This window comes from Convolutriloba macropyga, chromosome 13 (genome assembly GCF_964194025.1).
Source record: "Convolutriloba macropyga chromosome 13, txConMacr16.3, whole genome shotgun sequence".
NCBI classification, from domain to species: domain Eukaryota; kingdom Metazoa; phylum Xenacoelomorpha; order Acoela; family Convolutidae; genus Convolutriloba; species Convolutriloba macropyga.
This window is the reverse complement of record NC_134480.1, coordinates 40,491,356-40,513,347: the sequence shown is the minus strand read 5'-3', so window position 1 is coordinate 40,513,347 and position 21,992 is coordinate 40,491,356. Positions and strand designations below refer to the sequence as shown.

At 33.4% G+C, this 21,992-nt stretch overlaps 3 protein-coding genes across 3 annotated transcripts in view; 2 read left to right on the top strand and 1 right to left on the bottom strand.

The window, feature by feature from the left end:
* Positions 1–6,213, bottom strand: part of LOC142352226 (neo-calmodulin-like) — a 15,657-nt gene extending 9,444 nt beyond the window's left edge. The window contains exon 1 of the mRNA XM_075404676.1: positions 5,850–6,213. Coding sequence (XP_075260791.1) covers positions 5,850–5,947 — 98 coding nt within the window. The 5' untranslated portion in view covers positions 5,948–6,213. The remainder of the gene's footprint in view (positions 1–5,849) is intronic.
* Positions 1–21,992, top strand: part of LOC142351416 (mitochondrial inner membrane protein OXA1L-like) — a 282,527-nt gene that overhangs the window by 173,309 nt on the left and 87,226 nt on the right. The window lies entirely within an intron of this gene.
* The window catches only part of LOC142352224 (uncharacterized), a 53,412-nt gene continuing 51,354 nt past the window's right edge, over positions 19,935–21,992 (top strand). The window contains exon 1 of the mRNA XM_075404675.1: positions 19,935–19,974. The gene's annotated coding sequence lies outside the window, so the exon portion shown is untranslated. The remainder of the gene's footprint in view (positions 19,975–21,992) is intronic.

Below are 21,992 nucleotides of genomic sequence, written 5' to 3'. Positions count from 1 at the left end.
CAGAAAAAAAATCGAAAACAAAATTAAAATGCGAAAATGTCATACGTCTACAAAAAAGACAAATAAAGGCAGAAGTCCAAAATGCAAATAAATTTTGCAAGAAAACATTACGAAGCTGTTAAAAATATTATCTATTCGCTACAAAAAAGTAAGATAGGTTAAATTTAGCATCCTTTTAACTGCAATAATCTGATATGTGACCCTGCATCAATGAGACTGGATAACAAGTAGACAAAAAAAGCAAAAGTTAGAGAATACGGTTAAATTGCTTGAAAACAAATAAAGTAATGAAAGCCATTAGCTATTAACTGAAAATAAATCCAAGGTTCCATCTATGCCTTCACATGAAACGATTGAGAATTGTCATCCAAAAATGCCATAGGTTTTTATAAAGAACAAAAATACAGAAAAATAATTAAATTTTGCGAGAAAATCAGTGTCGAAGCCGATGAAATCATAATCTCTTCAATAAAAGTTTTTACAGACGATGAATTGTATCTGCGTGCAATGTGATTTGTAATCTTTATATTTTGAGACTAAGTGAAAAAGAGACATAAAAGAACAGAAAAACAAAGATATAAAATGCCTTTATTTTTTGAAAAAAATAACTCAAAGCTATGAAAACCTTTAGCTGTCAACTGAGATATTAATATAGTTTTTAAGCGTGCACAGGAAGTCATTAGGGATTGTTTTATGCGGAAATTGTCATGGTCTAAAAAATGAAAAACAAATAAAGACAAAAATCCAAAATTCAAATAGTTTTTGCGAGAAAATATTGTTGAAGCCGTTAAAACCGTAATCTATTCACTATATTAATTAGATATTTGCAATTGAACTTTCTTTCAACGCGAATAGTGTGGTATAAGACCTCTCTTTTTTTTCATAATGCGACAAGGCACGAAAAATGAATCTCAAAATGTCTGCAAATCTTGCAACTCGTTTTTATCAAAGCCAAAAAACTTTTCAGAAATCTAATGACAGCAATTATGATTAAATTCAATTAATTAATCCCCGCACTGTTCAATTTCAGATTTCCAAATAGATCTGCATTGACAGTGTTTTTCTGCATTGACAGTGTTAAAACAAAAAGCAGATTGCATTCTACTTCTAAAATAATTGAATACAAAATTTTTCAAATGTCCACAAATCACCAAAATTTGTTTTATTACTCTTTTTTTTTTATCAAAGCCAAAAAACTTTACAAAAGCATATAACTGCAATTATGAATAATTTTTGTTTCAAAAGAAAACATGCGCCCGGTCTTTGCTGAGATAAAGGTACAAGTTGGTTGATAAAAATAAGATTTAAAAGTGGAAAAGCTCGATAGTTCAATTTTAATTTTGGAAAACCGGCATTTTTTGTCTTCAGAACACTGTCACAGGAGGCCTGCATGAAAAAAATTTTATTTGGAGTTCCCACAGATTCACTAATTGTGACAGCTTTTTGTTAGTTTTTTTTACGGCAAATTCGTGCGAAGGGAGCTAAAGATGCACATCGGTGCCATTTTTGATGAACAAAGGTTGAATTTTTTAAATAAAAACAACTCAGCCAAAGTTTTAGCCAAAAACTTGGATCAGACAGTTCATTAATACTTCTACATCTTTAAATCTAAAACCAACCGTTCTTAAAATTTTAACTTCATTCGAGCAGTGTCGACAAAAATTCTTAGCACAAATACAGAATATGTAATCAAAAACAGTCAATAAGTCAAGGAAACCAGTCAAATGTTCACAAAACTTTAAACTTCAATAACTCCGTTTAAAAAACAAATCTTTTTAATTCGATATGCTACGCTGGACGGGCTTCCTAATGATACCACTCACGGCCCTGTCCAATGAATATATCGATCGGCCAAAATCCAACTGTTCTTAAAATTTTAATCTAATTCGAGCAGTATCGACGAAAATTCTTAGCACAAATACAGAATATGTAATCAAAAACAGTCACTAAGTCAAGGAAACCAGTCAAATGTTCACAAAACTTTAAACCTCGATAGCTCGTTTAAGAATGCTTGTTGTTCCGACCCCTCTTGAGGGGGGAGGAACTATATACTCAAATGGGTTTTTTTTGTTCAGTCAATTTTCGCCGATCGATATATTCATCTTAGAGTTGAGACTGGTATCATTATAAAGCTCGTCCAGCGTAGAATATGGAATTAAAAAGATTTTTTTTAATTTTCGTTTTCTAGAGGGAGTTATCGAGGTTTAAACTTCTGAGAAAAGTAGAGTGAATTCACAAAGTAGAGTGAATTCACGTTGTTTTTATTCACATTTTCCGAAATTTTTGCCCAAATTTTCGTCAATTTTGCTAAAATTTGTTGAAATTGTTAACAATAGTGTCGTTGATTTTATTTTTAAAGACAAACAAGCCTTGTTGATTATTCTGATTTAATTTGTTTGGTCAAAAACTCTGGATAAATATTTCAAAATTCAGCCTTTTTCATCAAAAACAGCACGAAATAAGCTACTTTAGTCCACTTTGATTAAATTTGCCGGCACTACACCCCCAAACAACACTGATAAAATCTTTTTAGACTCAGAAGGGGGCTATTCCTACTTCAACTTCCGCGAAGAGAGCTCTGTAATTAAAACTTTGCCGTTTTTTGCTAGCTTTATTCGTTTATTATCAAAAATGCAGAATTTTTTTTGAGTTTTCAACTAACAAATTATCTATATCTACAATATTCGAAAAATCAATAGTTCCTAACTGACAATAGGCAATAGCAGGGCTAGTTTTAAGCCAATCTTGGACTGTTACAATCCAAAAAGATTTCGGATTGCAATCAGTCGGTCTTTTTTTTTAAAAAAAGACCTTTTTTAAAAAATAAAGAACCGAACATAACAAATGAAAGCTCAGGAGTGATAGGTCCAATTGGATTTCTAAGCAGCTCCAAGCTAATGCATTTAGTTTTTTACTTGATTGTTTATGATAGTTTCGACTTTTAAATATAATTGATTTTTAAATAAATAATTGCTTAATGAACTTTTCCTCCATTTTTTTTTAATTTGGTCAACTTGCAGCTTAGTGTCAGCAAAGAAAGAATGCTTCTTCTTTCTATTCATTTGAAATTTAGTCTCGATTGCGTTTTGAGCCTGAAGTTATTGTTTTCTGGCTTTGATACTACTAGATTTCAGATTTTTTTTGTTTTTAGAAAATTGCCAGTTTTTCAATTTTTCTAGTCACATTATCTTATTACTGACAGTTCTCATATCACTTTATTTGCGTTCAAAATGAAATACAATTGAACATATTGAAAATCTTAAAGATTTAGATTATCGTTTTAACGGCCTCGACACTTCTTCAAGAAATTAATTGCATTTTTTAATTTTGTCTTTAACTGTCATTTTTACTTTGTCATTTCAGTTGCATGAAATTTCCTTTATAGTTATGGGTTTCACTGGCTTTTCATTGCAGAATAGACGAGTCAATATTCTGTTATTAATAGATAGCTGATGGCTTTCATGACTTTGAAAACAATCGTTTTCCAAAACTAAAAAAAAACTTTTTAACTTCGCAAGTTTGTTCTTTTTATTTTTCTTTTTGGTACCTAATCTCGTTAATTACATGTCAAGTATGACATAATGGGTGTCAAGGGCTGGTGTCAAAAGGGATTGATGTCCCAAAATCTATTTTTTTAAAGAAAGCGTTATGACCTTACTGACTTCGACACCGGTTTTTCACAAAAAAAGTAAATTAATTTGATTTTTGTCATGTTTGACGTTCTTTTTTTAGACGCAAGAATTATTCTGGATAATTGCAGGTCTCAAACAATTCTTATGGATGAATAAGCAACCCTATTCAAATATTTCATTTTGTAATTAATGTTTTTCATGAGTTTGCATATAATTTTGTTTCGAAAAAAAATCAAAATTATTACATACTTTTGCCCTTTTCTCTTTTTTGCTTACTTGTTACCTAGTCTGACTAATAAATGGCCAAATACTACATTATCGGTGTTTGAAGAAGACGCAAACGATTATATTTTGAGGGCCGAAATATGGCTTGACGGTTTTGACAGCCTTTTCTGGCAAGTTCCAATTGAATTTTTGTTTGTTGTTTTTTGTTGTTCTTTTTAGCCGCTTAAAGAAATGAATAAGGACAGGTCCTAATGCCCTTCTATAGAAACATTGGTAATCTTAAACCTGTGGGATATTTTACTTGATTTCTAATTATTGTAATTACTTTGAAGTTAATTGTTTTAAAAAAATAAACGAATTTTTTAACTTTACTGCTTTTGTTCTTTTTTTGTCTAATTGTTACCAAATCTTATTATGGACTAGACCATATTTTTTCTGGTGATTTACATGTTATTTTGTTTAGATTTAGGTTCATCTGACGGTATGTTGACTTTGTTATTAAATTTTGGTTTTTAAAACGACAAAAAGTTTTTGATGTAATTAATGTTTGTTGTTATTGTTGTTTGATTTTGCTGTTCGTCTTTACTCGCTTTCTTAACACTGGCATATCACAGCAATTTAATGCTTCAATTTTTACTCCACTGATTTTTACTCCACTGATTTTTTTAACACTGGCATATCACAGCAATTTAATGCTTGAATTTTTACTCCACTGAGGCTATCGTATCGTTCATACACAATTTTTTAAAATTACTTGGGCTTTTTTGGGATTCCCAAAAAATAATTTTTGGGTTTTCTATCTGTTCCTCATTTGGTAGATAATTATGCCAAAATTGTGGATGGGCGGGGTCGGAACCTTTTGTGCCATCGCACATTGCTGAGCCGCCTTGTTTTATCACTCTGCAAAAGATATTAATCGATCAAAAAGATGACTTGGTTAAAATTCTGGGCTAGCACAACTCACAATGGAACATAACAGTTTGCAAATTTTACTCAAAATACCTCACCAAAATTTTTTCATTTTAAAAACAGCCAATTTTTATACGACATAATCACCGCATCAGAACAATCTATTTTTTGAAAAATTAGTTAATTATTAATTTGGTAACAAATTTTACTATCGCGTTGCCAAATTTTCCGTGTTTTAAAGGTTTTTAAAATCAAAAATGCAAAATTGATTGCTGCTCAACAATAACTCCTAATAAGGTTATTTTCTATTTGATTCCAAAAAGGAAATTAGGTTTAAGAAATCCCGAATGCGATTGACAGGATTATTTTCTCGTTCATGATAGTTTGTTGGTTTGTGATAGACAAATTCGTGTTTAGTTGACAAATTTAATTTCGTTTTGTTGACCTGACGATTGGTTCAATAGATGATGCAGTTATTAGAAAAAAGCGAAACAGTAGAACTGTTTTTGACAACTATCGAGTTGCAATGGAAGAAAAGTTTTCATTTGACACCTCCGTTGCTAAGCTATACGTTATTTTAATACTTTAACTACTTTCAAACAGTGAATGATGTTTAAATGTTTTGGCAAATGCCTTTTTTCATATAGGTACATATGATGTAATTTAAATATAGACATTATCTTTGAACACGTGTATTTGCAGAATGCGTGGGGTTGTAACTGGAAATATTGAAGTAGCGAAGCACTTTTAAAAAAGATCTTATTTTGCTATGATATGTAATTCTCTGCTTTTTGTGTGAACACAATGAAATTGAGTTTTAAATCTGATCTATGAAAAATGACTGATCGAACGTTGTCAAAAACCAAAAGTTACCATGAAATTTTCATTTTTTAAAAAATATTGTGATTCAGTTTTATTGGATATTGTTTTTGCGCAAAATGACAAAGTTATTTTGTGGTAGGATGATAGCTAGATACGATCTTTAGCTTTTATATCCTCTTGTACTGCTTTTACATCTGAGGCTATGGATTGCGAGAATGAAATGGGAGAATAAAAACAATTGAGAGATTAAAAATAACTCACGGAATGTCGTCAATGGAGATAGTGCTATCTCCATCCTTGTCGAAGAGAGACAAGTAGTCACGTGCTTGGTCCACCTTCTCTCCGCTCAGATTCTCCATTTGAAAAAAAAACAACAAACAGTCTATGCTCAATTTTATAATGAATGGTCACTATAAATACAATTTGGGCTGTCTGGGAAGCGAAGGATTTATGATCCACAGTAATCTATGTTGAAGTAAACAATGTGTTGTTTGTGTAATAAAATTAAAACTTGCTTTAAAAAGCACCTATGAACGTGCTCTTTCTTTTTCAACTGTACTCTGTGCGGTTTTAATTTTTAATTCATACGATGCTTAAAATTAAGCTGAGCTTAACTGTGCTAAAGAAGTACACGCGCTCTTTTATAATTCTAATATTTGCTTATGTTTTGCTTTTTGCAGACTTAGTTGCGTGGTTTTGAAGAGTTTTCAAAGATTTTTTAGATGGAAACCTATATATTTGGTATTTTGGCGATTCTTACGCCTAAATAATATTGTTAATTATTAACTGCAACGGAGCTTTCACTGCATATGAGGTTTTAGAGGCTGGATTTAATGCAAAGTCCAGTTTTAAATGGAAATAAATAAAGGTGCTTATGATTAAAATAGATTGAAAGCGTTCCTTATGTATAAAATCTAAGGTTTCTAAGAGATTTTCAAAGCTTCGTTTTAGGCTCTGAGTGACAGTTATAAATGATTTATGATGCTATGAGCAGTGTATGATGTTTATGATTTTCAACGAAAACCTGACGTCAACTTCATATCAGATTGTTGACAAGTTTATGAATATTTAACTTCAATATAGACTCAACATAAATTCTGTTAATAATGTTTTTCGCTGTTCATTTTGCTCGTAATGAGAAAATCGCTTCAATTATTGTGAAAAAATTGGTCGCCTTTGCTTTTGTTAACAGATATTTAGTTATTATAGTGTCCTTTTCTAATTTTTGTAGCATATGGTAATTTAACGTTATCGCGTACCTAAATTATGTTGAAAACTATTGTTGAACCACGGTAATCAATTTTAGTTTATAATTTTTACTTTTCATTGGTCATCGTCGGGGGGGGGGGGGGGGGGGGGGGTCATAGAGCGTATGGAGGGGAGGAAGGAGTATATGCTCTACTGGGTTTTTTTTGTTAGGTCAATTTTGACGGACCGATAACGTAGAAAGTCACGAGTGGTATCATTAGACAGCCAATCAAAAACTTTTTTCGATAAGTTATCGAATTTTAAAATTTTTGTGAACATTCGTCATTTTACCGTATTTTTGTTGACTTTTAGCGTAATTATCCATCATGTTTTGCTATTTTTGCACAATTTTGTTAATATTAGCGAAGGTTTTGTGTTGTTAATATCCTCGTGACCCAATAACGAGCCTGTTACTGGTCTCGTGGTTTTCGAAAGGATTTAGTTTGATTCCCCAATTGTATGTTGTGGGCCATCTTCCCATTTTTTTCAACTTCTTAACTTCAAAGAGAAGTCAAGTTGAACTAGTGGTTTCGGAAGCTTTAGAATGGAGCGAGTATTTGTAGTTTAAGGTGTAAAATTTTTTCAGACTTGTTGAGAAAGAAACTTTCGTTTGAACAAATATCCGCTTTTTGGAAATATATTTTTTTCGAATATGGGATTTTTGACTGCTGTGGCCGCTGTTTTTTCACTTGATTCAAATGTTTTTGTAGTTGAAGATACATGTCTTCTATTGGTGCTTAGATGTTTTTGATTGAGTCATACAATAAACATTGAATGTTTTTATGATTTTGGACTATGTTTTCATAAAATTAATGTGTTATTCTTAGTTTTGCTCGTGTTTTTGTATTTTTTTTTGTCTTATCACTTAGTTTCATTCAGTAAAGTTGCCGTTTAAAAAGGCATGAGTCAATCTATATAGTTTTTGTACAGTCTTTGTTTTCATATTTTTGACATCAGTGTCTTGCAGAAATTCGAGTTCTGCCTTTATTTTGGTTCTTTTTGAAGTCTGATCACTAAAGTTGATCAGCGAGTGGACAAATGGGCTCCTTATTGGTAAATTGGCAGAGTTTTTTATGGCGCTTTCAGCCTATTTACTTTGATTTTCATTGCTTTGACTCTGTGTTTTTGTGAGCTTTAGGTGGATTTTGAGTTTTGCCTCTATTTGTTGTTCCATTTGTTTTCTTATCATTAAATCTGATTAATAACAAGTACCAGTGGGCTTTCTGACTAGTCATAAGCAAATTTAATATTTTTGATCGATAACTTATCGTTCTCTGGCGGCATCGATCCTATTATTTTCTGACTGTTTTCCTGTTTTGCCACTTCTTGTTCTTTTCTTAGTTTAATCACTAAGTCTCATTAATGACAGGACCAAGATATTTTCAGGGAAGCCTCAGTGATCTTATATTTGATTTCAGTTTAGTTTATGGTTTTTATTGACTGAAACTAATTTATTTTAGGAAGTTTTTGAGGTTTGGATTTGTATTTTGTTTGAGGTCAATAGTTTGCTTTTTTAAGTGAATTTTTCAAATCTTACCTTCCTTTGTTAATATTTTCTTGCCTTGTTGTTATTTTTTTGCTTTGTCGCTAACTGATTTTTTGATACAATGACTGCAGTTTTGATACTATGACTACCTTTGTAAGTATTTTCTTGCCTTGTTGTTATTTTTTTGCTTTGTCGCTAACTGATTTTTTGATACAATGACGGCAGTTTTCGATTACTGAATACTATTAAGTGGTTAATGATTTTGAACTGCTCTTGGGTATTTTAAATGAGGCAAGTGTTTTTTTAAACTGTGGCGTGAGCAATAATCGAAAACTGTATTTTTTATATGTCCACTTTTTGTCCTTTTCGTCCTCCTTTGTTTGCTTGTTTTCCACTTAAGTTTTCTGGTGATCTATAGTGTGAATTTGTTCAACCTGATACTGTTCCGACGAATTTAACATCATTATGTTTTTAAGAAAATTTAGTTTTTATTTTTTTAAAATATTTTTTGTTTCAATTTTGTGGTTCAATTTTTGTTTATCTCATAAGAGAAAAGACAACTAGACTGGAATTAACCTCACTGATATATAATCATATGATAATACATAATGTTAAATTACAAATCATGATCTACCCTCTTTTATTTTGACTTTCTATCGCTGTTTTGTTTGGTAGATTTTTAAACACGGAATGTGGATAAGTGGGGTCGGAACATTATTTCCAATCGCCCATTACAGATCCTCCTGTTTAAGTTTATTACAGCACCTGCATGTATTTGTGATGTTCCGTTCGTGAGCCGTACCGAAATAAACATGTATATACAAGTAAATAGCATGGCATGCCAGAAAGTTCTATGTCAAGCTTGAACCGACTTTGAGAGATTTTCAGTATAATTCTTGTGATTGTTCCCTTATTCGTTATACCAGGTTCTTTTTTGAATTCGCTTTTGGGACAGACAGCAGCGGAGATGAGAGTTTCTAAAAACAACTACCCTTACTGATAGAGCACATTTAACACCCAGACTGCTCAGCTTCAGCTTTCGAAGTTATCTTAAAATTACATAAATGAGCAAGACAGCTGACGCAATATTTAAGTTTTCCGATTTTGTCGATATAATTTTTGTGATTTTCTTTGCTCATCTTTCGTTCCTGGATGCGACAGGCAGTAGCCGAGATACTGAATTAACTCTCTGAATACTCGATACGGCGTTATAGGGCGCTGTACTGTTTTTTTTACGGCTCTGAATGCTGAATCCAGGTTTTGAAGTCTATTACAGCACCGTACAAATCTTTGTAACTTCTCAAAGTTTTCTCTAAATTGGTCAATGTGTAAGTAGTTTGAGCGGTCTATCTATGCATGGCTAGTTCAAAGTTATATTGGATCTGATAAATGCAATCCTATTTGCCGGACCAAAGGTGACAGAGAATACTTCATCTGATTAGATCATTGTGAAAAATAGGTCTTAACGTGTTTTTTATACAAAATTAATCTCGCGCCGGATTCGAATCAGCTCGTTTTTTTAAAAAAAATCACGCCTTGTCGAGTGGGCTAAGAATGCATTGGTCTCTTTTAACTTTATTCTTTGCGAGCATGCCAACCGCGAAGCATTCTTCTTCTTGGTTTTAATTTTTGACGTGTGTCAAACTTTTTTTTCCTATATTATATCGCCAGAATTCAGGAATAGAGAACATTTTATGTTCTGTATGGTTTAGATCTCCTGTGAATACTAAATATGAGGGCAGATTTTTTGTTATTTTTAGGTTGATTGGCGTGCGTTTTGTTTGATTATTGTCCCAACCTCTATTAAATGGGGGTTCGAAACATTATGCCAGCCCATTTTTTTGCTAACTCAGATTTGGCCGATCCTTCTCTTGCGGAGAGATATATAGGTTGTTTTTATTGAAAAGCCCTCGAAAAGTTCACTTGTTCCCTGAAGAGACAGAAGTTTCCCTATTTTTTTTATTTCTCGTTCAAAAGCTCCCATATTTTTCGCCTTCTAACGTTTCAAGTGCGTTTATGGACTTTCGAAGGACGTTTATGGACTTTCTAAAATTTTAATTTTTAGATGTCCACTGGATACAATAAATTAGTTTAAAAATAGCTTGAGCTGTCTGAAATAGATTCATTAAATGTCATTTGTAAGTTGTGTCACTGTAAAATATCACTAAGATTTCTAAAAGTATTTATACGTTTCACAACTTTTTTCCTGCAATGTTTTCATGTCCAATAGAAGACTTATGTACTGTTGCATACGATTCTGTTTTTCATTCGGCTTTAAAACGTTGAGGTAAAAAACAGAGGCGAAAAAATTGAGGAAAAGTTTTGTTTTTTTTTGCATATGCAACTCTTCATCATCGTACTTACATCGTTTGGTTTCCAGCTCCTTTAGCACACATGCGCTGGTCTAATTTGTTTTTTATCGCGTGAAAACAAGTATTTGTTTCCTTTTGTAGGGGTAAATTTTTGAAGCCTGTTATTCGAAATTTCGGCTGAAAAGAAACTGCCTAAAGTTTTTAACAAACTTTTTGTTTATTTTTTGATCTGTTGGTAGGCGTATACTATGTGCTCCAAATTCTCAAGCTTCATTTTGTTCCCTTTTTAGTTAATGCTTTTATTGTTCACTTTTTGAGAAGGCAAATGGCTTTTCAAATCAATTAAACTGTATGATAAAAATTGGCAATCGAAAGCGAATTTGAAAGAACTTTAATTGAAGACCTGATATTCGTTTTGTTTTGGAAATGTTATCAAGGTTTAAGGTTTTTTGTGAACAATTGACATTTTACGTAACTTTTTTCTCATTTTCCGTAATTTTTGCTGAAGTTTTCTAAATTTATGGCTAAATTTTGCCAGAAGTACCGGCCAAGAAATCGCTGATGCAATCTTCCTAAGCTCATATGCGGACTGTTTGTGCTCCCGCTTCACTTAAGAGTGTTCTGGAATGAAAGCTTTGCGGGATTTAAGATTTATTTTGCTTATTTAGGTCGATTTTGATCCAAAATGCACCTTCTATTTTTAATATATTGAGCTTTCTGGCATTCATTTTTGCTTAATTTTGTTTCAAATAACTAAATGTTTTCATGGACCCACAACTAATGCAATTCTAGTTACGGTCTGATTGTTTCTTTTCTCAATAGAAAAGAATCGGATTCTTTTGAGCGCTGTCTTTAAATTTTTGAATGTTTATACCAGGCAAGTCAGTTTTCATATCCAGGTTCAATTAATTACAGATTTGTGTTACGTTCAAATGAGGCCCAATGAGCATATATAGCTTTTTGAGAGACGTTTTCAGTTTCAATGGCTGCGACAAAGTATTCGTAAGTTTTTAGTGAATGCTTGTTGTGCCTTCATATGTTGTTTTTGCTTAGTCTCATCGATCAAAAACCCATTTAGCTGTCTGAGGAAGTGTTAATGGAATTGTATAATGCGTTCAGTAAATAACTAATGGCTCTCATGATTCTGATTATATTTATTTGAAAAAAAAATAAATTTTGAAATTTTCAAAATTTTTACTCTTATATCTGTGAACAGAGACCTTGGCCCAATCAATTGCAGATCTCATCCTGTTTTGCGTGAAATAGAAATTTATCTGCTTAGTGGTTCTATGATTTACTCTCATTAATCGATAGTCCGTTTGGTGTTCTGCAGAAATATAAGTGAACATGTTTAATGATTTCAATTGATACCTAATGTTTCTTATGACTTTGAATATTTTTGTTCTCAAGATCGTGTTGTATTTATGAACGTTGCCATTTTTAAGCCAATTGGAGCTCAAGCAGAATAATGACTTGTCGCCACTTCCTTCTAGTGAAACAAAATTTAATGGCTTTCAGTGCTTTTTGTGTTTTCACTAATTGTTTTATGACATTGAAACCACAGGTTTTCATAAAGCTTAAGATACTTTTGGCAATTTGCTCATAGTTTTAATTCTTATTTGGTGTCCTATCGGTGTCAGATGGCTAATGGGTACCATCGGCACTGAAAAGAGGCCTAATATAACATGTGCAATGTTTTCAGTTAATAGCATATGGTTTTAATGTCTTCATCACTTTTTTTGCAATTTAAAGTGACTTTTTTTCTTGTTGTCATTTTTTTAGTCGTATAACGTATTTTGAATAACGACATGCTTCAGAAGCTCACATCGAGGTATAGATTAATCTGTTTAATGCCTTCATTTGATAGCTAATGGTTAACTTATTCTCTGCTCTGATTCGACAGGGCCCATCCACTTTCTCTTGAAGCAACCATTAATATCTTGTTGTTTTAACCGTTGGTTTTGGAACTTTGACTCTGTGTTTTCATATATAATTGTGTGCGTTTTTGACACTGGATAATAATTGTGGTCCTCCAATGATGTTCAGATGAGGCCCAAATGAACATACATAATCTTTTCTGCTGTCGGCTTATTGTTTTGTTGGCTTTAACCGTTTTTTGAGGTGTTTTTGAATCATTCTTGTGATTGTTGTTAATTTGGTGTCATATGACTTGATCTCACTTATAACGATTATTATTGGCTGCCTAATGAGTTACATGTGAATTTCCTTAGTTTTTTCGTGTTGGAAGTTGTGTTGTTACAACTTTGAATATATTTGTATTCAGAAATTGAATTTTTTTCTGAACTCTGCCAGTTTACGCTTTTTTGTCCTTTGTTACCTACTTGGATTATGGACCGACCGGTTCGGCTTTCTGTTGATGTGGAAGTTACCTTAAATGTTTAATTTTGGTTTATTCTGATACTCATTTGACTTTGTTACTGTGTTTTTGTGAACCCGTTAGTTATTTGAAGTTCGGAAATAGGAACTATTGGAGGATAATCATTTCTCACCTATTATGTCCAATCGGTACAATATCACTAATCAATGTACAGGAGCTGTTATAAAGATACGTTTATTTGAAGAGGACTGATGGCAGATCATTTTTTTTCAAATCTTCACTCTTTTGTCTTACATGTTGTCACATCAGAACATGTATGAAACGCAAAAAGAATATTTTTTTCGCTTTTCCGGCAGTCATGATTTTCAAGTTGATTGTTAAATAGTTAAACTGCTAGGTAGTTAAAATGATAAATCGTTGTAAAGTTGACTTTTTTTAAAAAAAAAAACTGAGTTGTTCGTCAATATTTGCGTCTAAGTGTTTGACGGAGCCCAAATTGTACTGATTTTCCCCCCTTTTTAAACGTAAATCAGGCCTTGTATGTTTATGCTCTAATTTTTTTTAGTGATTTAGCTGTATCGTTTTTTGAAATGTAATTATCTTGGAATTCGATATTTTTCTTTGGTTTTTGTACAGTTTTGGAGAAGATACAAGCAAAATTGTTGCATTGGAATACTGTGCCTATTCGTACTATCGACGAGTTTTAAGTCAACATCAAGTTTATTTTTTTAATTAAGAACGATTTTTTTTCTCCCGGAATATAGGATATATGAATAATATAAAAACATTGCGATGGAGGGTACAGCCAAGCAGGATGTTCACATATTTTTTTTCGGACTACCCTTGAGTCAGATCAGTTTCATCGCTGTATCTCATTTTTGTAATCTTATTAGGTAATGCGACAGTGAATATGTACCCCGTACGATGACAATAAGCTTCACAAAACAACCAAAAATTATTTTTCGCTAGTAAACCTTGCTAATTCGCGATAACATACCGAGCAGGAACCTTTTAAATTATGACAAAAATTTAAAATTTGTTTGCAGTCAAATCTTTAAAATCTCTTTTATTTTTTTTGGAGTGGGGTCTTTTTACTATATAGTTTATTACAGCAACTTTTGATTGAATAACACTCTTTTTCCATTGCATGATGGTGCTTTCACTCTATTAGCTGCTGTTTGCCTTTTTTCTGTTGTGGTAACAGTGAACCGTTCTTTGGGAAGAGTGCCCGTTGATTTTCAGAGGAGTTTTAAGGATTTGTAAATATGGATATTATAAAGTGACATAATGGAGTTTTTGTGAAAAATGTCGACTCTTTTTCTAAGATTTTTTTTCAAAAGATTTTTAGGAAGAAGGGAACAATAGCTAGAGCAAACATACACTGTAATTCCTTTCTGAATAACAGGATTGACGTTTGAATTATAATATTGAATTAATTGTCTGCTTGGAACAAAACGTCCCAATTTCTTCGAAGTGGCTAACAAATGAAAACAGTGAGTCGGTAGAAACCTCGAAGTATTTACAAAATGACCGTTTTTGTGATGGAATTTTTGACAAAAGATGTTTTGTTGCACAACGTGTTAGAGTTGGCCTCTTTGATCTTCATCGGCACTGTTTTGCGCACATTAACAATCAATCTATTGGAGCTTTTTCACTCATAAATTTTGATCAGATCTTGTTCGACTTCCGTTTTGTGCACTCCTGCAGCTGTCCGATTGGTGTCGTCAGCAAAAATATCTTCAGTCATTTTGCACGCTACAGGTAATTCTTTCTTTTAGATAGTAAAAAGAAGGGGCCAAGGGTTGATCCCTGTGGAAAACCACAATTTACTTCCCCCAATTAAAGAACACGCAATTTTTTGCACACGTTGTTTTCTGTTTTAGAGACAAGTTTCGAACCACTTTAAAAAACTTCCACCTCCTCTACAGCACTATAACTTTCGAAGCTCCGAACTATGATCAATAGTGTCAAAAGTTTTCTATAGATCTAAGAAAAAAGAACATTTTTTTTATTGGTTTGGTATTTCATTTTTCCAGTGAAATCAATAGGTGCATCGACTGTACTGTGTTTGTTGCCAATGTAATCTGCCTGTTATGAAACAGAGAAGAGGTTTCAGGGTAAGTATAAAGGCGGTTAATCATTGACCTTTCAAAATTTTTGCTCGATATTGATAAGTAGCGAAATTGGCCTGCAGTTATTCTCGTCCCAATTTGATTGACTTGTAAAGAGAAAAAAATTTTCCTCATTTTAAGTGCTCAGAAAAAGTAGCATCTTCGAATGGATAGTTGATTAGAAAAGTTCTGTATTCGATAGTTTCTGATGCCGATGAATCAGTTGAAATAACAGTGGCATCCGTCTTCATCAGCAGAAGATTTATTGCCCGGCTCATTTTTTGTTTTCTCAATCTCATTTTTTCTCGTTCTGTAAATAAAAATGTTTGTCGTTCTGTGTATGAGTCTCCTTGTTTTGTCCTTTTGTATGTAAAAGGTATATTTTTCTGTGTTCGCTTGCCTCGCAACCGACGTTTGAATAAATTTATTAATTGCCATTTTGTTATCCAGGGCTGTTGGCTGATTAAGTTCTTTGTATCTTCTTCCAGTTTTGGCAAATGGGCAATTTTGAGGACCTTGCCATTAAATTTTTTTAACAATTTACCAACCTGCCTCTTACCAATATTAGATCTGAATTTTTTAGTATTAATACTTTTTGGCTTCACGATATTCTAATTCGAACTGTTTTCTCAAAGCCTGACGTTTTTGCATACCAATATTTTCTGGGTTCTTTTGCACCTGCAGTGATGTATGTTCCTTTTTTCTTAGGCTGTTCAATTTTTTCCACGATTTCAGTCATTCAGCAATCTTTTATTGGGTGTCTTATAGGAGCAAAACTTTTAGTAACTTTAAAAAATAATTTGTTAAGGATCTCAAAGCTAGAGATAGGTTAAGCGAGCGCTATTTCCTCTCTACTTTTGCTCAGTTCTTTACTAAGCTCCTAAGTACTTTTTCATTATAACTTGACTTTTGGTGGACGAAGTGTCACTGAAAAAGGAATGCTATTCATTTGACGTTTATAGATTTTCCAATTCAGCCGAATGCAGTAGTGGTCAGAGACGCTTTGATATTGCAGTACCTCTGTTTTGCATTTTATTAAATTTTGAGAAATGAAATGACCTTAGCATGTACGCATTGTAGTCTGGGTGATTCAAGTTGGGTCGCAAACAGCCAACAAATTATTGTCGGAGGCCATTAAGTTTTGATAGTGACTTATTGATAGATATTGTCGATTAATATCAATGATTAAATCAACGCTAACTATGAAGGGTAGCATTTGTTACACTCGACGACCTAAGAAGCCATCCAGAACAATTATAAAAACTCTTTGCTTTTCACGTTTCTGTTATATTTGACGCTAACGAAAAATTGTTCTATAGGCAAGCACTTCGGCAAAAATTGCTTCATCGAAAGGAGTATCATGTATTTTGATTACATTGGAACTTGATCGGAATTGAATCATAGCAGCACCCTTCAGTTTTTCTGTTTAATATTGCTCGCTGACTATAACTTGCTACAAGTCGACTATCATTATCATTACAATAGCTTAACCAATTGTTGCTGACACATAAGTCATGGGGAAGATCTTCAAGCCCTAGTACTAAAGCTTTTAAAGCTTCACTGTTTTTCCGTCAATTCAAAAACCACTTTAGTCACTCCGCTCTGGTTCCTTCTCGTGTTCCATTTCAGGAAACTGATAAGAATTATATAGTTTCCTTTTTGAATCAAGTACAAAAAATCTTGAAGGCTATAGTTGAGTTCAATATAGCTTTTCTAGAGATTGTTAATTTCGTATGTCACCCCGTCCCGCTTCCAATAAAAAAAATTACCATCACTTGTCCAGATTGAATTTATTCCCTCGTCTTGTTTGCCATTCACAAGAAATTCAAGTGGGCTTTAGTTATATCGTCAAACATTCGAGCTTTATTCTGAATTTTTTGCTCTGTAGCCTTTCGGTTTTCTTTACTCGCTGGGTAAATTTGACAGTTAAGGGTTCAGATATCGTACTACTCTTTGATAGCTGTCGAAGTGCTAACATTTCGTAAGCTAACATCAAAACAGCAATTTTTGGTAACACTCTTTCTGAACCTTTCCGCTGCTTTCTGGTAGGTTTAAAATTTTGACGTTATGCATTCTGTTATAGTTTTCAAGGGGTTCTGCTTGACAGAGCGCCATTAAATCAACTTTTGATTCTCAAAATCAGCTTGAGACTCCATATCTTCATTTAATTTCACATCTACCATTTCACCACTCGTCGTTCTTAGTTAAGGTCATAGAATGCAAATTATAGTTGGAATCGTGGCAGTCACAGCTTTTTTGTATTCATGTCTTATTAGTTTGGGCTAAATCAAATTTGTCTATTGTATTTTCTGCAGGGGTCAGAACACTAGATGTACTCATTGTGCGATTTAACAACAGGAGTTTGGCTCTAATGATTTATAGTTGGGACCACATCTTGGTTTTTGTCACTCTCAACCGTAAACACTTCTAAAATAATCTGGATTTCTGATTTTTCGCCTTGTTGTCGAGAAACAAAATATTAAAGAATGTAGTACGGTTGTTCAAGTAGAAAAGATGAATATAAGACGACAAGCAAACAAAGATGCCATTATAACCCAATAAACTGTTTATTTCTCGTGAAATTAAAAACAAAGCCTCTGTGAGATTCAGTTTCAAGATTTCTTCTACACTCAGGAGTTCGATTTGGTACTTAAGAGAGAAACTCAATGGTAAAAGGGCTACTTGAACCGCGCGTATTCAGCTCTTCTTCTGCCTTCTGTTTTAGTTCAGTTTTTCCTCAAGTTTTTTCAATTTTCGATCCTTTTTGAGCGTCAATTTTTTCAAGTCCTTGGTGTTTTAGATAACTGATAGAAAATTTATTTCAATTGCGATGTCGGGTTGCATCTTCAAAAGTTCGTTCTAAAATCAAATTGTATTCTTTTTTAACTAGAAAGCAAGTCTTTTTCAGTGAAATTGCTATACAAACTTTTGGTTTGCACAGTCTTTCAAATAATATCAGGAGTTGTAATTCACCTGTCGTAACCAATTCCTCCAACGTTGCAAAGAGTTTTTCTATACTTTGAGGGTCATTATTGTTCCTTAGGGTGGCTAATAAATGAGGTGTTCAGAACGTCATGACATATGAAATCCTGTTTCTGTTGAAGCTGACCATGTGATAATAAATTTTGTAAGTTTTGTGTTGAGATTTACAATTGGGCAGAAACTGAGGCCGGGTCTGGCGAAAGTTGTTTTCTGTAACACTTGCTCCAATGAAAAAGACAATTCCCAATTGCTTTATGCAAACAGCTAGCTCCAACGATAAAAATCATTAATGTGGCTGACCTATCAAAGCTATCCGGCCTCTGTCAACATTTAATAGTTCAAAGGAGAGCTGAAATATAGTTAAATAGCCTCTCCCAACTGGAGACTATTTGATAAGTTTACTGCATTATTTAGGCTCTAAAACCAAGTCCTGCGGTCTATTTTATGCAATTTTTCACTCGACGGATTTTTTATCTGACCTTTTTGACCTTTTGTACTAAAAAACGAGATGAATACGTAACGCCCGGAAGTCATTATGTTCTCTGAGAGGTTTTCGGCCTACTAAACTCTACCCCATTGCGCCCCCATACCTACCCCCCGCACTTCGTTCCGCCTTCCGAACCCCCCCCCCCCCCCCCCGCCTCTTGCAGACTAATGGAGATTTTACTTCGTTCGACAATTTACTTCCTTGTTTCTAATGAATTTTATAGGATTATATCAAAGTAAATCATTATAATTTCCGTAATCGGAGACAGTTACGGCCGGCTGGTAAAAATCAGAGACTATAACGAAGTTGGTTGAATCTCTTTATCATGAGATAGGTCGTCAAGTGCACTAAAGTCAGTTCTCCGACTTGGCACGTTCATTATAAATGAAGATCTTTTTAAATGGACAAAGGGTAGGCTGATTACATGAACTCTAATCCTGTTAATAACCACCTCTGACTATATTGCAAAATATGCACGTCAAAAAAGGGGGAGAAGAATGAATATGGAAGAGCTAAGTTGCTTTGTTTGTTTAGTTTCCCTTTTTTCTTTGCACAACTAAAGCAATCCGCTAAGGGGACTGTGGAATTATTTTCATTGACTAGCCTGTGCGTGTGTCTTTTGTTTATTGATTAAAGACTCTTTCTTTGCGTGATTGGAATATTATACGTACACCCATTTATATTTTTGAAACCTCTTTTTTTCAAGTCTCTCAAGATGGACTTGTTTTACATTTTTACCCCCAAGTACTTTTATATATTACACTTATTTATATTTTGGGCCTCTTTTTTGAAACCTTTCAAGAGGGACTTATTTTACATTTTAGCCCTCAAGTACTTTATTTTAACGTAATAAACATGGACGCTTAAAGAGTGAAAGAGGTCGCAAAATTTTCTGAAGTTAGATAGATAGATGGAAAGGTAGTGGTCATTTGTCGTGTATGTGTGGTGGTAAATAGTGAACCCTTGTTGTAAATTTACAACGTGGGCAGTCCCTCAAGATTTACGGTGAAATTAGAGAAAATTTGGTCACAAAAGAATACCCGGAGCGTCCGTAACTCGCGTCCCTGTGTTAAATAGAGTTCTTGATTACATTTCGTTACTTTTTCTTCTGCCGTATTTTACCACAGTCATTTCGTTGTTGCTTTAGTTCTTTTTAAAATAGGTTGAGTTCTGTTCAAACACTAATTGCTTCTACTTGCTTTTTAGATGTCGTGATGAAAAATTTTAATTCCACTTTCGAAGTAACGCTTGACCGTTTGTGAAATACTCTGCTAATTTTAGAAAATGTTTGCACTATTTTACAATTATAGTTTGTTATCGAATTCATCAAATAATGAACAGTTGAATTTCGCTGAGTTTATAAAATGGAAAAAAAATTGGAATTATTGGATGCTCTCAAACGGAAGTTGGAGCAATTATTTGGTCGTATGTCTTTTGCACGAACTGTAGGTGAAGATTGATTTTCTGTCGGTTTTTACGAAATTGAGGTGAATATTGGCTTTCTGCCGACTTTGCGATTTGAGTATTGGTTTTCCATCGGTCTTTGTTTTTAACTGCTTGAGTTTGTTCGGGAGTTTAACTTAATATCGAAAAAAGTTACCCTGACTTGCCTCAATCAGAAAAATGATTTTTACACTCACTAACGAATATTAAGTTGAGAAAATGAGGTGAGTAAGATTTCAGATCAGTGGTAACTAATAACCCATTTAAGCTTCGGCTTTTCAATTTTGAATCCACCTATTCACATATAAAAAACCCTTCACATAACCGTAGGTGACAAACATCGTTACTTCAATGACTACAAATTGACACAAGTGCTGATTCATATGTGTCACTAAAAAATATCGCAACTTTCAAATACAAAGTAAAAACAAGCACAGAATCAATTTTCAGAGGATTTTTTAAAGAAATTTGAAATCTCAAAAGAGAAATGGAAACTCATCAAGAAAAAGAATTGGAAAGAAACAGTCCGAACATCACTGAAATTGTTGAAAAGGGTCGAGACACGAAAGACAAAAGGTCGATCTGTAACGCCCTTAACAGCGTTTCAGCGAAATGGTAATCTACAGAGGCCAGTTCTTCCATTGAACGCAAAAATAGAGCAGACAGAAATTTCAACTTTATGCCCTTTTCCTTTGAGGGAATATTCTAATAATATTGACAATCTAGACAACAAAGCACCAGGGCCTGTATGTATCAATACTTGGGCATTGAAATCCGGAAAATACGCTCCTGGAACAAATCTTCTGATTATCTTTAACTATTGTATTCAAGAGAAAATTTTCCAACAACTCTAAAGGATGCGCTTATCACACCAATTTTCAAAAAGCAAATGTTTCTGTGTTAACTAATTATAATCCAATTTCCGTAACCCCAACTTTTGCAAATGTATTTGAAAGACTTTTATTCAATCAGTTAGTAGAATATCTTAAAAATATGCGCTTTTGAACAGAAAACAGTTTGGCTTCCAATCTAGAAAGTCGTCTACTGATGCTGTGCTTTACTTAGAAAAAACAATAGGAAATGAAGATAACCAGGACACAGGTGCTGTGTACTTGGGTCTTACAAAAGTGTTCAACTCAATTTCACATGAGATCTTTCTAAAGAAAGCTGCAAATTCCAATCTGTCTCTATCAACAAATTTATACTTCTAAAATCTTTTCTCAAAAATCAAACACAATGCGTAAAATTGGGTATTGACTTAGCGGATAAAATAACTAGTGATCATGATGTTCGACAAGGAACTGTGTTTTGACATAGGTATTGACATGTATTTTGTTATAGGTCATCGATTTTTCTGAAAAACTGAACGGTGAAAATGATTTTTTTCAGTTTGCAGATAACAGGTTTATCATATGCAAATTTCAAAGATAAAATTTTCCGTTGAAAATTGAAAAAAATTGTAGAACACACAAACATATACCTGACAGAGAATCAACTCACATTAAGTGCTGATAAAACAGATTTGTTTCTGTTTACAAATAATAATAATTTGGTTGTAGAGTTACTTTTAATGGTGAAGAGATCGAACCAGCCCATGCTTGTCATTAACTTCAGGTAGAATTGGATTCAAACCTACCTTTGAAAATTATCTGAACTCAGTTTTAAGTAAAGTGGTTGATGCAATTCGTTCTTTGTGTCTTGTAAGAAATCAATTTCTTCTAAAAGTAAGAGTTGATGTTTTCAAGTGGGTTTTACTCTCATCTTTCTTTCAATAGAGTATTGCCTCAAGCTCTTACAGCAAAGAACATAAACCGCACAAGTAGGCAAATTAACTGGGGAATAAAAGTTTGTTATTTTGGACAGAAATTTGACCTCTCCCCTGATCTTCTCTTTAAGGAGCGTATCTTGCCAGCTGAATTCTTTAGCTCAAAACTTAGCTTGTATCTTTTCCGTTTGTGCCCCCCAGTACGTTATGCACCCCCAGTTACTGAGCACGT